The sequence below is a fragment of the Rhinoraja longicauda genome, chromosome 4, assembly GCF_053455715.1.
Source record: "Rhinoraja longicauda isolate Sanriku21f chromosome 4, sRhiLon1.1, whole genome shotgun sequence".
In the NCBI taxonomy this organism is placed as follows: Eukaryota; Metazoa; Chordata; class Chondrichthyes; order Rajiformes; family Arhynchobatidae; genus Rhinoraja; species Rhinoraja longicauda.
Genome location: NC_135956.1, coordinates 23,459,764 through 23,476,782, shown reverse-complemented (window position 1 = coordinate 23,476,782; position 17,019 = coordinate 23,459,764). Strand labels below are relative to the sequence as shown.

General features: G+C 40.7%; 1 protein-coding gene across 1 annotated transcript in view; it reads left to right on the top strand.

The window, feature by feature from the left end:
- prkdc (protein kinase, DNA-activated, catalytic subunit) overlaps nt 1-17,019 on the top strand; it is a 185,578-nt gene that overhangs the window by 33,053 nt on the left and 135,506 nt on the right. Inside the window, exons 18-23 of the mRNA XM_078397370.1 lie at nt 4,704-4,863; nt 7,398-7,484; nt 9,993-10,112; nt 10,922-11,078; nt 16,144-16,247; nt 16,351-16,441. Coding sequence (XP_078253496.1) covers nt 4,704-4,863; nt 7,398-7,484; nt 9,993-10,112; nt 10,922-11,078; nt 16,144-16,247; nt 16,351-16,441 — 719 coding nt within the window. The remainder of the gene's footprint in view (nt 1-4,703; nt 4,864-7,397; nt 7,485-9,992; nt 10,113-10,921; nt 11,079-16,143; nt 16,248-16,350; nt 16,442-17,019) is intronic.

Genomic DNA, 17,019 nt, shown 5'->3' with positions numbered 1-17,019 from the left:
TCCATTGTAAAACATTTCTCAAATTTGTGTGTCCCGCTTCCTTCAGTATTTTTCTCAATGGCATCACAATTTCAGCATATTCTCCAATCCAGTCTGAGCTATATCCAGACATTCCCAAAAATGTCATCATTTGCTTTACTGTCTGAGGCTTGGGAGCTTTAATTATTGCCTCAATTTGATCTGGTGCTATAGCTTTTACTCCCTTGGAGATCAACCGTCCTAAATATTCCACCTGTTGCTTACAAAACTGCAACTTCTTCCTGGACACTTTATGGCCTCCGTCTGCCAGCCTTTCTAAAAGAGTCAGGGTGTCTTGCTCACATTGCTCCTCACTTTCAGAGCAGACCAACAAATCATCCACATACTGTATTAACGTACTATGTAGGGATATACCTTCCAAATCTGCCTTCAGTACCTGATCGAAAACATGAGGCGAGTGTTTAAATCCCTGCGGCATCCTAGTATAAGTATATTGAATGCCCCTGTAAGTAAATGCAAACAAAAACTAACGGCACGCTAAAGAATGCTGAGCAGGTACAGCACGTGCTAACGGCACGCTAAAGAATGCTGAGCAGAGATCAATCACTGAAAAGTACGCTGCCTCCGGTGCATCCCCAACATATTCTATCAACTACCTGTCTGCCTACTGGCCTTCATCTTCCCCTTCCTTGTGCTCCCCCTTGAGGGCCCCAATCCTGTCGGGGCTGATTCCCTAATCTGATTTGCCCCTGATAGGACATTTGAGGAGAAGCTCCCCCAAAGACATTTATTATTGGCATGGGATTCTCTGGCCTCTGCCTGGCTCTGTCATAGGACTCACTCTGCATCAGTGTATCGTTCACTTCTGCTGTTTCAGCCAGGTCTGCTGTTACTGCCAGCATTTTCTTTCCTTTTTCACGCTCTTTCTTTTTTAGTTCTTCAAGTTGCATTTGCATCAACTTTCTCTGCACCTCTTCTTGTTGGTTCACCATTTTTTGTCTCTCCGTACGACATTTGTCAACTGCATGAACCAGGTGGTCCCTGAACTGGGAGTGGGGTATGGTTGACAATTCCACTACCTCCTCCAGTCTGGACTTAACTCGAGGAGACATTGCGTCCACTATAGCGGTCCGAAACAAAGCGGTCATTAACTCGTTACCATCTATGTTTTGTTCGGTTTCAAGTCTCCACTTTTTCAGTTGATCCTCCAGATAAGCCGCTGGGTTCTCCTTGTCCCCCAGCGGGTCTCCTTTCAACGTCTTTAAATCCACTTTGAGCGGGTAACAGTCTCTGAGGGCCTGCCAAACCCTCTGCCTGACTCGATCAAATGACGTGCCATCAATCATCGGGTTATTTGCTGCGTTTTTTATCCCAGCCATTTCACATAGTTCTGTTAACTTCGTGGTTCCTATTACCTTCACCAGTAGTGCCTTCAAATCTCCCATAGCCAACAATTGCCCTGTAGTCGTCTCCTCAAATGCCCTAATCCATTTTCCTGCCCCGTTATATATGCTGGGCAAGGTGTTTTTCAGCCCTTCTAGGTCTCGGGTCGCCCAAGGAATATACTGAGTTTGTCCTGCCTTTTTCATAAGTAACGGCATCATTCCACCCTTCAGCTCCTGTCTCTCGTTTGCCATCTCTTGTTGTAGTTCTACCTGTATGCTTTCCCACCTCATTCCTTCCTGGGCATACCCCTGGCTTTCCTTTCTTTTTCTTTCCATATATTTTTCCATATCTCTATCTCTAAGCGCTTTATGGATGCCTCTATTTCCCTTCTACACTCCCTTGTTCTTTCCCCATCACTTTCTAATTCTGCTTAATTCTCACAGTCTTGCCCTCTCTCTGATGCCTGCTGATTACATGCCTGTGTTTCTGCGCTGCAGTCTCCCTCATACTCCTTATTTGCTGCCTGACGGATCTCACAAATCTTTCTGTCCCTGAGATCCCTGAGGACCTGCAACCTTTTAATGTCTGCTTCTAGTTCCCGTGCTTCTTGCTTCATCCTTTCCTTTTCTCGCTGCCCCCTTCTCTGTCTATATTCCTTTATGTCTTGCCCATTCTTCCAAACTTCGACTTCTCCCTCTATCTCCACTATCCCTTTCACCAACGGGCACTGCTTTATTCCGTCCTGGCTGGAATAGGGAGGGGGATACCCAGGGCCCCTTAGGCTGGGGTACAGAGTTGATTTTTTCCCCTGAAGCTCCTGATTTTCATGCTGTTTTGGGGGTTTTTCACCCTTGTTTGGGGTGGTATTCTTTTCCTGGTATGCTTTCCTCAGCCTTTCTCCTTCTATTCTAAACAATTTAAGCACGCCTAGTTCTTTTTCCTTTTTTGTTACTCGGATTTCTGATTTATCCTTAGGTTTATAGTTCTTAATCAGTACTTCCATTTCGTCACACATATTTATATCAAAGGTGCCTTCCCTGGGCCATTTCGTGACTAATTTTCCCGTTCTTTTTTCCCATTTCTCAAGAGTGTTTTTTAATATCCTCTTTGGATACGGGGAATTTCTTACTTAGTATTTCAACTGCAGTTATTTTATTCATTGTACTCGTCTTATGTTATGTTAGTGCACTTGGTCAGTCAGTTTAAATGCAGTCCTTGTTTTCACTCCGTTCCGTCTCTATAGTCACTATGGTACCTATTACGCTATTTCTATTTTCTACAGTTCTACTATATTCCTTTAATATTTTGCAATTTTTATTTTTTATGTTATCCAATTATTCCAATTAAAAAAAAAATTTTTTTAATCCTGCCCGTACAGACCCCTAGCCGACCAGAGTAATCCCCGGTTCAACTAGAGCGGTATCCACAGGTCGCCTTGTCTATTCAGACCCCTAGTCAACCAGAGTGATCCCTAGTTAACTAGAGCGGTATCCACAGGACGCTTTATCCTGCCCGTACAGACCCCTAGCCAACCAGAGATCCCTAGCTAACTAGAGCGGTATCCACAGGACGCTTTATCCTGCCCGTACAGACCCCTAGCTAACCAGAGATCCCTAGCCAACTAGAGCGGTATCCACAGGACGCTTTATCCTGCCCGTACAGACCCCTAGCCAACCAGAGATCCCTAGCTAACTAGAGCGGTATCCACAGGACGCCTCGTCTATTCAGTCCCCTATCCTCTTAGGGCGGTATCCACGAGGTCTTCGTGACGTCACAAACTCTTACTCAACTAAATCTACTTTCTACTTACCCCACTGCGCAGCCTTCTTGAGCAATCCTCCGGGTCTCTTTTTAGAATAGTTTAGACAGATTCTTTGGATCGGAGAGGCCCTTGGACCGCCTGGGCGCTCCTGTGCCACCAGTGGTCCCCCGTTTTCAACAGGCCATTAGTCCAAATAAAGCGGAAAACCGCCTAACATTTTGCGGGTGGCTACCCTTTACCTGTTGAACCGGGGAGCCCCTGACGGGCTTGGAAGCGCCTTTAGCTTGTCGTCCGTTATCGAACGGGCCTCTTTCCGATCCTGCCGACTACGCCAATTTTGTCGTGGTTACCGGTGTTCAAAATGAAGCAGATGACACGGGGAATTCTTCAAGAAGTTAAAAGCCTTTATTTGCAAACAACGGCTGGAACAATCAGGATGTCAACCATCTGACTGCCCACTTAGTACACCGGGCAGCCTATTTTTATAGGGTTATTCTAAACCTTATCTCCTTTGTATTACCTCATACCCACACTCCCTTTCTCCCACACTCCCTTTCTTCAGTCCTTCATTGCTTTGTAGTACCTGTTTGTCCCGCCACCATTAAATCCCATTTAGTAATATATCCTTATCTCAATGCTCACATCCCTTCATATTTCGCCTCCCTTATTTCCTGCTAGTTCATCCCTCACATCCATCCATCCCCCAAGGCCTATGTTTTTCCTTATCTCTTCTCTTGCCACCATTAAATCCTACTCATTGATGAATGTCCGCATCCCTTCGCATTCTGCTACCCTTATCATCAAGGCTAAAGCAAAGGTACAAGCTAAAGCAAAGGAGTGTTATACAAAGGAGTGTTATGTTACAGAGACGTGTCAAGGGTACGGAATGTCTAGAGCGCCTTAATTAGTTACAGACAGGCGCCTAATGCCTAAGCAGTTACAAACCTTAAACAACAATGTATAAAATAATGCCGTAACAATGTCTAATGTATAAAATACTAGCAAATAATATCATGCATAAAATACTAGCAAATAATATCATGCATAAAATAATATTCTCCCATAATAACTGGTTCTGAATTTAAAGACATTCACCATTAGTCTGGTAACGAATCTACTATGAGCACAATATCTGTTTCTGCAACTGCATGGAGACCATTGTGTGCAATTTGTTTGAGCTCAGAATTAGAATAAAACTAATTATGTGCGATTTTAACCATTGAGACTGAGTATAGAGGTAATTCTTTGCCTAGCTCTACACCATAATTGTAATGGAGCAATAGAATTTAATTGCATAATATATATTTCATGCTCATATTGACCTTAACACTTTTGGCACACTCTAATAAATCCATCATTAATATTAACTAACTATCCACATTATTTTAAACATTCTGTATTAAATAATATATTTGATATATTTAGCCTAGACTTGTGGCTTCATAGCACAGGTGTGTACGTTGTGTCTGTGTGTCTAACTTCGGGGAATTTTATTGGCACAGATTATTTTCTTATAGTGTTTGAAGTTACATTTTTTAAACTGTCTTCAGCAAAATTATCTTAACTTTTAAATCAGGGAGTTGTTATTGGACAAGCACACAGAGTACTTTGAACATTGGTTGTACAGATTTGGACACGAGCTCATCCTGCGATCAATACAATTTCCCCTCGTTAGTGGATTCTACAAACTTCTGTCCATCTCAATGAAAATCGCCCAAAAAATCAAATATTTCCAGGTGATTCAATTATATACCTTTAATTTTCTTCTTCCTTTATTGCCATTTTGCACAATATGCTTGCCTGTATCTGAGAAGCAAGGTCCATGACTAGCTTAGTCCGGGTTGCTGGATCGGGATAGGGAGCACTTTGGTAATCGGTCTATCAGTTTTCTGTTTGGATCTTTGAAGGCACATGAAAACTAAGAAAGTTTTATAAGCACCCGGGTGCCAGATATTGCTCTAGACAGCTCTTTAGCTCCAGTGTTTCTGAAACATAACCTTGTTTTGTTAACTTCTATAACATTACATTTATGTAGTTTATGTAAGTTTAAGTCTGTGCTCCTGGATTAAAGTATTTTTCTTGAATTCGAATTAGAATCTGTTATCTATGTTAAGTTCTCAAGTCCTGGACTACCCAGGGTCGAAATTATTTTCTCCAACTCTATCCTGTAAAAATGTGTAATAGTTTAAACACCCCAGTCAGGTCATTCCTTGAGAAAATAGCCAGACTGTTCAGCTTTTCCTGTTGAATATATTCTTTTGGTTGTATTTGTATCTTTTTCATTATTTATATTTTTGCCCTTCCTGTAATATAGAGAACAGAACTTGCTTTGTTATCTGAGTGTAATCTTACTTGATGCCAGTTTAACTTTTGCGCTTTTCAGTTTTGTCATGAAAATTAATCCAGAACTTTGCTATTTTAACGGCTTTGTGTTTAACAGTTTTGTTGAATAGGTTGCTACCTTTATTGATTTGTACTGTTTATTTGTGTATTTGTACTGTGATCCCTTTGTTCTCCTATCCCCATTAATATCATTATTAGTGAAGAGATTTATGACATCCTTATTGTTCCAACAATATACACCACCTAACACCTAATATTTACCCCAGCGGTATGAACATTAACTTCTCTAACTTCAAATGGCCCTTGCTTTCCCTCTCTCTGCATCCCCTCCCCCTACCAAGTTCTCCCACCACTTATTGTCTCCAACTACATTCTATCTCTGTCCCACCCACTCTCCTGACATCAGTCTGAAGAAGGGTCTCGACCCACAACGTGACCCATTCCTTCTCTCCGGAGATGCTGCCTGTCCCGCTGAGTTACTCCAGCATTTTGTGTACAAGGACAGAGTCCCCCTTGTCCTCGCCTTCCTCCCCATCAGCCGTAGCATACAGTATATAATCCTCCAACATTTTCGCCACCTCCAACGGGATCCCACTACTGGCCACATCTTCCCATCTCCACCCCTTTCTGCATTCCTCAGAGACTGTTCCCTCCCCAATTCCCTGGTCAACTCGTCCCTTCCCACCCAAACCACCCCCTCCCCAGGTACCACAGGAGATGCAACACCTGTCCCTTTACCACCCCCCTCGACTTAATCCAAGGACTCCGACAGTCTTTCCAGGTGAGGCAGAGGTTCACTTGCACCTCCTCGAACCTCATCTACTGTATCCGCTGTTCCAGGTGTCAACTCCTGTACATCGGCGAGACCAAGCGCAGGCTCGGCGATCGTTTCGCTGAACACCTCCACTCAGTCTGCCTAAACCTACCTGATCTCCTGGTTGCTCAGCAATTTAATTCCCCCTCCCATTCCCAATCTGATCTTTCTGTCCTGGGCCTCCTCTATTGTCAGAGTGAGACCCAGCACAAATTGGTAGAACAGCACCTCATATTTCGCCTGGGTAGCTTACACCCCAGTGGTATGAACATTGACTTCTCTAACTTCAAATAACTCTGGCTTTCCCTCTCTCTCCATCCCCTCCCCCTTCCCAGTTCTCCCATCAGTCTTAATATCTCCGACTACTTTCTATCTCTGTCCCACCCACTCCCCTGATATCAGTCTAAAGAAGGGTCTCGACCTGAAATGTCACCCATTCCTTCTCTCCAAAGATGCTGCCTGTCCCGCTGAGTTACTCCAGCACTTAACATCTATATCTGCAGAAATTAATTTGCCACTTAACTGTCCCATCTGGTAAATTACTAATATCTCTTGTGCAGTTGCAAGTAGCATAGAAACATAGAAAATAGGTGCAGGAGGAGGCCATTTGGCCCTTCAAGCCAGCACCGCCATTCATTGTGATCATGGCTAATCATCCACAATCAGTAACCTGTGCCTGCTTTCTCCCCGTATCCCTTGATTTCACTAGCCCCTAGAGCTCTATCTAACTAATAATTTAATTGTTCTGTTTCGGGACATATGACAATAAAACACTCTTGGCTCTTTACGCTTCTGGTACTTTGTCATTCCTTCTTTGTATTAACTAAGTACCATGTTGGTGTGTGCAAATTTTGAAAATAGACTTCCATTACCATAAGTTTGCCTATTGATAGGCAACGGAGGTCCAAGCACCTAGCCTGGTGAATGGTGCAAACAGCTGTTTCTTTGCCTTAGGAACTTTTGACATTGTTGATCAGCTACTTCTTGCCCCATATTCTGTCCCTGGGGGTCAAATGTCCTCTGAATGTGAGCAAGGTGACGAATGAGCCTGCTTCCTTTGTTTGTTTGGTCTTGACTGAATTTCTGATCCAGTCAAAAATTGTGTTTTGCCAGGGTATGAGCATAAAATCTCAAAAGCAGTGCCTCAAGAACACAGAAAGGTTCGCCTGCTTTGCTTTATTTGGGAAATTTGGAAAGGAGGTAAGTGCTATGAGAACAAGTTTTTGAATATCCTTTATTGCAGGAAAAGTTACATTCCTTTGCACAGTTGTATGCAATTTACTACTGATAATTTAGATTTTTTTGCTCTAATGGGAAATGCTGTTTTTTTTCAAAAAATTAACAATGTGAGAGTTAGTTTTTAAAATTGTCAAATGATCAGTTAAGTCCCATGCCAAACATTAGTGTACAAATGTGAGCAAGATGATTAGTGCAAGATGTAGGACAATGCTATACTTCACAATCAGAAATGGCATCTGGCATTTGAAATAATTAACTGACAGTTTATCTGATTGCATGACCCTAAAGCATTCATATTTCCATATTCCTTACAACAGTGAAGGAGTCTATTTCATCTCATAGAGTATAGACACAAATTGCTGAAGTAGGTGACGTGTTGGGTCAAGACCCTTCTTCAGACTTGGAATGGTCACCTATTATCTTCTCCAGAGATGCTGCCTATCCCACTGAGTTACTCCAGAATTTTGTGCCTATCTTCGGTAAACCAGCATCTGCAGTTCCTTCCTACAAACCATCTCATAGAGTCTATGTTCGGTCACAGAGCAATCCTATTTCCCAGTAATTTTCTCTGCAGCCAGTTCTCCCCATATTCCTGTCAATATCCCACACATTTTACCACTTGCCTGCATGCCACGGCCAATTTACAGTGGCCAAGGAATGAATATCCAAGGAAGCCAGAGCATCTGGGGGAAATCGCATTGTCTTAATTTCAAATTTCATGTTGACATTACTTGAGGGTGGATAAGATCCTGGGTGACTGAAGATATGATGCAGCAGCTCTACTAACTGCCTCCGCTGTCACGCTGTGAAAACGGAGAGGATGAGACGGAGCTTCTTCCCACAGGCCATCAGGACTGTCAACTTTGATAACCCCAGAGACTAAATTTTTGTCGACACTTTTTGTGCTATGTTTAGTAACTTATTAACTTTATTTATATGCTGTAACTGTAATTATTTTTGTGCACAACCCGCAGGCATTGCCACTTTCATTTCACTGCACATCGAGTATGTGTATGTGACAAATAAATTTGACTTGACTTGATACTGCCACTCTTGAATAAGCACAGTAATGAAGAAGGGCAGAGAAATTATCCCAACAGACTATTTGATTATTTTCACATTTTTGCTTGTAGAAAATTGCCATGAAACATTATAACTGCTATGTTTTAATAGTAAAATGGTAGCTTTATTTCGTTATCTGTGCACTGATTTCAGATAGCTTAATGGAGTCCTCTAAGGCATTGCAAATGCATATCTTTTCTATTAATTTTGAGCGAAGAGTTGATTATTTTTATATTAAGCCATCTGTTAAGTAAAATGTTGACCTCATTTATGGGTCTCAAGAACCATTCTTTTGCTGCAGTAGTTGTTAAATTGTGCAATGGTTCAGTCATTTATCCCTTACAACTCTGTTTTGTGCAGAAGCACAAACTTCATTCCTTCAATTAACTTTTTTAAAAAGGGTTGAATTATAATTGTTAACTGATGGACCTAACATCTTGTCTTTCTGAGATCCTGGTTAGTCCCAGCCACTTCATGCCATGTTTTACATTCTTGAATAAAGATTAGCTGGAAAGGTACTAAAACATGCCCCAGATTTCACTTTGTGTGGCTCGCCATTGAGGTTAACAGTGATGCTGCCAAGTACAGAGCCTTAAAGAATAAATTGTGGATAGATGCCTCTGGATCTAATCAACAATGCCTTGATGTATTTGGGACAGATAAGTGAGCCTGAAAAAGACTTGCTTGTGAGACTACTGTAAAATTCCTTGACAGATGACCATGTCAAACCCCAGCTTTGACATCTTTCAAGATTTTTATGACACTTCAAAGGCAATTAAAAATGAAATGAATATTTTGTTTAATTGAAAATTTCAAAGAAAATATAATCATCTGAAATATAAATCAAAGAAAATATAATCATCTGAAAACAATAAATGTCTGTTAAAAATACTGCTCACATATAATTATTTGAAGAAAAACAATTAATGGAAAGCTAAAAATTGCAAATGCTGGAAATCAGGTTAATATAAATACTTTAGAATGCAGTGTGATCCTTAATTCTTAATATGGAGATCTTCAACTTGATTAAAAGCTAGAAAGGGTTTTATGTACAATCATTAAGACTTGGACGGCACGGTGGCGCAGCGGTAGAGTTGCTGCCTTACAGCGAATGCAGCGCCGGAGACTCCGATTCGATCCTGACTACGGACGCCGTCTGTACGAGTTTGTACGTTCTCCCTGTGTGGGTTTTCTCCGAGATCTTCGGTTTCCTCCCACACTCCAAAGACGTACAGGTATGTAGGTTAATTGGCTGGGCAAATGTAAAAATTGTCCCTAGTGGGTGTAGGATAGTGTTAGTGTGCGGGGATCGCTGGGCAGCGCAGACCCGGTGGGCCTGTTTCTGCGCTGTATCTCTAAATCTAAAAAAAAAATCCAAGACTCACAATTTCATGTTATTCATTCTAGGTGGCAACACGAATGAAACAGTACAAGGATGAGTTACTGGCTTCCTGTCTGACCTTTGTGCTCTCTCTACCTCATGAAATAATTGAACTTGATGTCAAAACGTATATTCCTGCACTCCAGGTTGGTATATTTCCTATGACGGTCTGCATGATGGACTAGGCTGTGTTTGAGACATTCTGAAAACGGAATCAGGAATAGTTAGCTCCTCAAGGTAAATGGCTGAATAATCAGCTCTTTTGAGGTGGGATAGATGGCAGACACTCCCTGCCGTCCACCCATCTCCTCATTCCCTTCTCTTTATTTAACTGAGTGTCCATATGTCAAGGGTAATAACCTCCTGCTTCATGTCTCCTCTCCCTCCAGAAATAACTTTCAATCTGTTCCAGTTGTTGTGAGAACTTACAATGTGACAGATAATACATTTAGAGATTAATCTTGAAAGGAATGGAGGTTCAGAAGTAATTGGAGTTTCCAATATACAGATATATAAAAGTGGGAGAACAAATTAGTAAAACAAATGAAAGGGAGCTTTTGGAATCCTCGATTTATAAATGGGGATAAAGAACACAAAAGAAAAGCAGTAATGCTAACAGTCAAACCAATCATTGGATAGACCAATGTTAGAATCAAATCATGAGCTTAGTTTATGAAGGATAACTAAAATTAGTTTTGTTAGAACAATATTTAAAAGGAATCCCATTAGAAATATTAAAATCTGTGTCATTAACAGTGAAAACAAATATTTTCATTGGCTGTGGCCTAAAAAAACAATATTCTTGAAAGTGCAAGTACTTAGCGAATAAACTTAAAGGGACACGTGATAGAGGAGTGTGATTATTTTGTTGGCTTCTTTACAGAGTTGACATCTGTACCATGGAGAGAATTTACTATAAATTCTGTGATTTTATTATTGCCATTTTCAAAATTAGACTGCATTTAAACTTGGACTTAGCCACGTCCCTCTTGCTAATGCTGGATTGGATGCTCTGGAAGACTGGTCATGCCATCTATCCAAGAAAACCATTCAGCCTTATTACAAGGACATCTTGCCACACTTGGATGGTTACCTGAAAACTTCAGTTTCAAGTAAGTTACTCTTCAGTAACTCTTCTTCAATGCAATAAAGCCACTGCTCTTTCCACTTTGTAAATAAAATTGTTCAGCCCAGTTGTAAAAGGCTGAATTTAGAATATTAGCATTTAGTCCTCTCCAATCAACTCTGAAATCCATGTTGTGATTAATCATTACCAGAAAGTGCGGAGATTAATGCTTTATTTCTTTGTTTGCTGATTGGAATTAAATATATTAAGGGTATGTAATTCAGGCACAGTTAAAATGTATAACTGTGATTCAGAAGCTTGAGTGACAAAAACTCCTAGCACAGGGTAACTCAGAACACATTAAATTTGAAAATTAAAATATGGAGCTGGAGCAGGAGCAGGGAATAGAGGGATGATGTACAGGCAGATTCGTTGGTTTTGGTATCATGTTCGGCATAGACATAGTGAGCCAAATGTTCCTGTGCTGTACTTTTTATGTTCTTGGAGCAGACCTTTCAATGCCTCATGTCTGCCCCACAATTCAAATGATCATAACTGTTTGTTCACTTCAGAATCCTGTTCCCACCTTCTCCCCATATCCTTGATCACTTTAGCATTAAGCAATCTATCCAAGCACCTATTTTTTGAATAATGATGTGGCTTCCACTGCCTTCTGCGTGATAGTGAATTCCATAAAACCCTTGTCCCACTTAGGCGATTTTTTAGGCGACTACAGGCGATTAGGCTGTCGCCGGGATGTCGCCTGTATGGTCGTGAGTAGTCTTCAAAGAGTCGTAGCTTTTTTCTGCTCGCCGCTGGATTTTGAAATGTTTAAACTTTTTCGGCGACTGTTGGTTTGACGCCAATGATCGTAGCTTCTTCACGTCTCCTGACGTAGGTTGTCGCCAGGTGACATAGGTTGTCGCCGGTGCTGACTTAATTGAATTCCATTGGCGAATACCTACGTCAACCAGCGACAGGTACCGGCTTCAAAACTGGAGGCCAAAATGATGTGAATTGCCTTCAGTTGTCGCCGACACGGTCGTAGCTTGTCGTAGCTTGACGCGGGTCAAAGTATGTTGACTTCGTTTGTCGTAGGTTGCTGCCTGTGTGGTCTTAGGTTGTCGTAGATGCGCTCGTAGGTGGACGTCCTAAGTCGCGACGATTGGGTCGCCGGTTGTCGGTAGCTTGCCGTAACTTGACGTAACTAGGTGGTAGGTTGTTGTAGCTTGTCGTAGACATTGTCGTATGGGGGGGGTCCAGTCGCCGGTTTTCCGGCGAACTACAACGACTATTGCAGTCGCCTAAAAAACGTCTAAGTGGGAAAGGCTCCTAAGTTCCCCGTTTTATCCCCAGACCCTTAGTTCTGAACAATCTAGTTATTCCCTCCATGGCAAGAGCATTTTTACTAAGAACAAAAGTGTGCACATAATTCTCTATTGATTCTCAGCACAGCACAGTATATCTGCAGCAAGACATTCTTTTTTCTGTACTCTAGTCCACTTCTAATGAAAGCCAACATACAACTAACTATTGCCTTTCTAATGGTTTGCTGTGCCTGAATGGTTGCTTTCAGTGACTGGTATACAAAGACAACCGGATCTCAGTGTACCATCTCTTTTCCCAATATATCACTATTCAAATAATAATGTTCAAATATTTTTGGAACCAAAGTGGATAACTGACATTTATCCACATTAGATTGCATCTGCTGTGCTTTTGCTTGTTAACCCACTTTGACTACATCACATTTATAGCAACTTTGCATCCTCCTCAAAACTCACATTCACTTCGCTTTTGTGTTGTCTGCAAATGTGAAGATGTTATATTTGTTTCCCTGGTCCAAATCATTGATATTGTGAATAGCGGGCCCAAACACTGATTCCAATAATTACTGCCAGCTTCCCTAAAAAAACCTTCTTTATTTCTAATTTTAATTTCTTGTCCGTCAACCATTTCACACCCATGCAATGTATTTCACCTATTCCCATTTACCTTAATTTTGCATTCCAACCTAAATGTGACCTTTTCAATGGTATTTAGGAAGTCCAAATACACAATATCCACTGGTTCTCCCTTACCTATTTTTCTAATTATATTTTCAAACATTCCATAAGATTTTTCTTTCATAAACACATGCTGACTTGTCCAAAGTTGTTAGTGTTTTCATAGTGTTCATTACTGCATCTTAGAACATAGAACATTACAGCAAAGAAACAGTGTTTCGGCCCACAATGTTGATGCCAAACATGATGCCTTGTTAAACTGATCTCATCTGCCTGTACATGATCAATGTCCCTCTATTCCCTGCACTTACATGTGTCTATCTAAAAGCCTCTTAAACGACACTATAGTATCTGCCTCCACCACCCCTGGCATTTCCAGACCCCTACCACCCTCTTTGTAATTGGCTGGGTAAATGTAAAAATTGTCCCTAGTGGGTGTAGGATAGTGTTAATGTACGGGGATCACTGGGCGGCACGGATTTGGAGGGCCGAAAAGGCCTGTTTCCGGCTGTATATATATGATATGATATGATATGATATCTCCTTTAAAACTTCCCCCCTCTCACTTTATAGCTATGCTCTCAACTGTTGGACATTTTCAGCCTTGGAAAAAGGTTCTGACTGTCTACCCTATCTATGCCCTTCCTTTTGTAATGGATTTTAGTATTTTCCCCATTACTGATGTTAGGCTTACAGGTGTCTCTGTATTTTTCTCTTTTAAATAGCGAGATTATATTTGATACCCTCTAATCTATAGGAACAGCTTGGGAGTGTACAGGATTTTGGAATATGGCTGCCAATATATTGATTATTTCTTTTAGTGCCTAGAACATAGGTTATCAGGTCCTGGGGATTTGTCTGCCTAATTGCCCCATTCATTTCCCTAGCACTACTTATTAATATTTCAAAATTTCCTCCCTCTCTGTAGTTCTTTGGTTCACAAACTTCACTGAGAGGATATTTATGTGCACATTTCTTAAAACAGAATCATAGTGTGTGTTGAAGTCTTCCACTGTTTCTTTGCTCCTAATTACAGTTGTCCCTGTTTCTGACTGGGGAATTTACATTTGTCTTCACTAACTTTTTTTCTCTTCACGGATTCATAGAAACTTTAATAGTCAGTTTTTATATTTCCTGCAAGTTGACTCTCAAATTCCATCTCCCCCTCTTAATTGTTTCGTCCTCTATTGACTTCTAAACTTCTCTTATTTCTCTAAATTGCTGCTATTTCTGACAATTCTATATGCCTTCTATTTAGAAACATAGAAAATAGGTGCAGGAGTAGGCCATTCGGCCCTTCGAGCCTGCACCGCCATTCAATATTATCATGGCTGATCATTCAGCTCAGTAGCCTGTACCTGCCTTCTCTCCATACCCCCTGATCCCTTTAGCAAAAAGGGCCACATCTAACTCCCTCTTAAATATAGCCAATGAACTGGCCTCAACTACCTTCTGTGGCAGAGAATTCCACAGACTCACCACTCTCTGTGTGAAGAAATGTTTTCTCATCTCGGTCCTAAAAGACTTCCCCCTTATCCTTAAGTTGTGACCCCTGGTTCTGGACTCCCCCAACATCGGGAACAATCTTCCCGCATCTAGCCTCTCCAACCCCTTAAGAATTTTATATGTTTCTATAAGATCCCCCCTCAGTCTTCTAAATTCCAGCGAGTACAAGCCCAGTCTATCTAGTCTTTCCTCATATGTAAGTCCCGCCATCCCAGGGATCAATCTGGTGAACCTTCTCTGTACTCCCTCTAAGGCAAGAACGTCTTTCCTCAGGTTAGGAGGAATCTAACACATCCCTAATTTATTTAATAAGTTATGGACTTAGTTTTCTGCCAGATTGGACTGAAAATTTGATCAAAGGGTGTCAAAGGTTATGGGAAGAAGGCAGGTGAATGGCATTGAGAAGGTAAAATAGATCAATCATGATTGAATGGTGGAATAAATGGGCCAAATGGCCTAATTGTGCTCCTCTGGCTTATGGAATCTATGTATACATTCTTAAATATTCTCCATTGTTTATTTATTCTCAACCTATGTAGTCAATCTCTAATATCTTCATAATCAATTGTTGAAAAAAGGCAAAATAAAGATTTAAAGGCAAGGGAAAGGAAAATATTGCTAAGTTGTCAAAATCCTGAGAAAGAAACTATAAAAAATAAACTAAATAGCTGCAGAAAGAATTGTTGAAATGATGGAAAGTTATTTCAGATTTATTTCAATGGTTATTTGATTATGAAGTGCATTTCCAAGTGTTATATCAGCAAGGTTCAACATGAAATAAACCTGATTACTGTTGGACATGTTAAATGTAAGTGAGTTTATCTGTCTGAGGAAGAGATACAGAAATATTTCCATGACCTCAAGGTTCGCCAAATTGCTTTCTAGTCAGTGTACTCGTGCAGTGAAGTTGTTATTGTAAAATAGGTGATACTGAAGGCATTTTTCTATCCAATTAACTCTTTCAGACAATAATTAAAGATGTGACCAGGTAAAATATTCTTGACATGTTAATTAAAAGATAACATTTGACCAAACACTGGGAAAGTAATATAATAGTGTTTTCAGTGTCTGTCTGACAAGCTGTGGCTGGGGTAAGTGGGTGAGGTGCTTAGCCTTGTGCAGCAGTGCTTGGAATGGCACTTTGGTCTATGTGCCCCAAATGTTTGGAGAAAAGATGGGACGGGGTTGTGGCCACTCATTGCCTGCTTTTCCCAGAGAAGGATCTATTATCATTGGATTCAAACGCTCTCATGCTTGAAAATTATTTTCTTCCTATAAATCTAAACACTTGAGTTTGACTTGATTGTATTTTATGTGTGCAATATTATCTGATCTGATTGGAGAGCATGCAAACCAAAACTTTGCACTGTACCTCAGTACACGAGACATGAATAAACCCAAAACTAAGCCTGAACATCACGGCGTGTCTCAGGTAAATGAAAGATATCAGCTGAATCACAGATCACACTTGCATTATCTACAACTTAAAACACTCTCAAGGCTTGGAAAAAATTAACCAGGATTTGATGAGTTTAAAAAATGACTTAAACATTTTTTTTGGTTATGGATCCTACAATGTTTAAACCTTGCATTAATTAGGTCAGTCCGAAAGCAACTGGGAAACGATGAGGATTGATACTACAGGTAAAGGAGGAAACAAGATTCTTATAAGTCGTCTGAAAAAATCAACAAATCTTTCCATGGTGCGTGGCTTTCATTTGAAATTTGAGCTAATGATTTTTATCTGTGAAATAAATGATTAATGAGTTTGCTTTTAAATTATTTTAAACATTTTTCATGAAACAGAGTGAGGAATCACCTGCTGCAAAAGTGAGGCGCAGAGTGGTGAAGTTACTCGGGTGTCTGGGGGGACAGGTCAACCGAAGTCTGGTGACAGGTAGGTGTGAGGACAGTTTGATGTATGTCAAACAAACTGAAGGCTGAATAAATAAAAGATGGAAATTTAAGGCTAGCAAACACTATAATTGTATTTATTAAGAGCTTTACTTCAGTGTTGATTTATTTTTAATAACAACAATGTTAAACTGTGATATCTATGCCTGCTTAATTTTTTATATATATATCAGGTGAATCAGGTGCCAGGGTGGAGACATAAGAAACTGCAGATGCTGGTATCTTGAGCAAAGCACAATGTGCTGGAGGAACTCAGCAGGTCAGGCAGCATCTGGGGAGGGAATGGATGTTTCGGGTTGAGAGCCTCTTCAGACTGATCATCAGGTTGCCAGGCTGGTGTTTTAGCTATGTCTTTTGTTTCTAAAATTAAAAGTTATGATTTATTGGATAAAGCTGGTTGCCATTAGAACTGTAGAACAAATAATTATGGTGAAAAAAAGACACAAACTGCTGGAGTAACTCAGCAGGTCAGGCAGCATCTCAGGAGAACATGAATTGGTCATGTTTTGAGCTGGTACCCTAAAATATTAAGCTAAACAGTTGTATAGACTTAAATTGTTC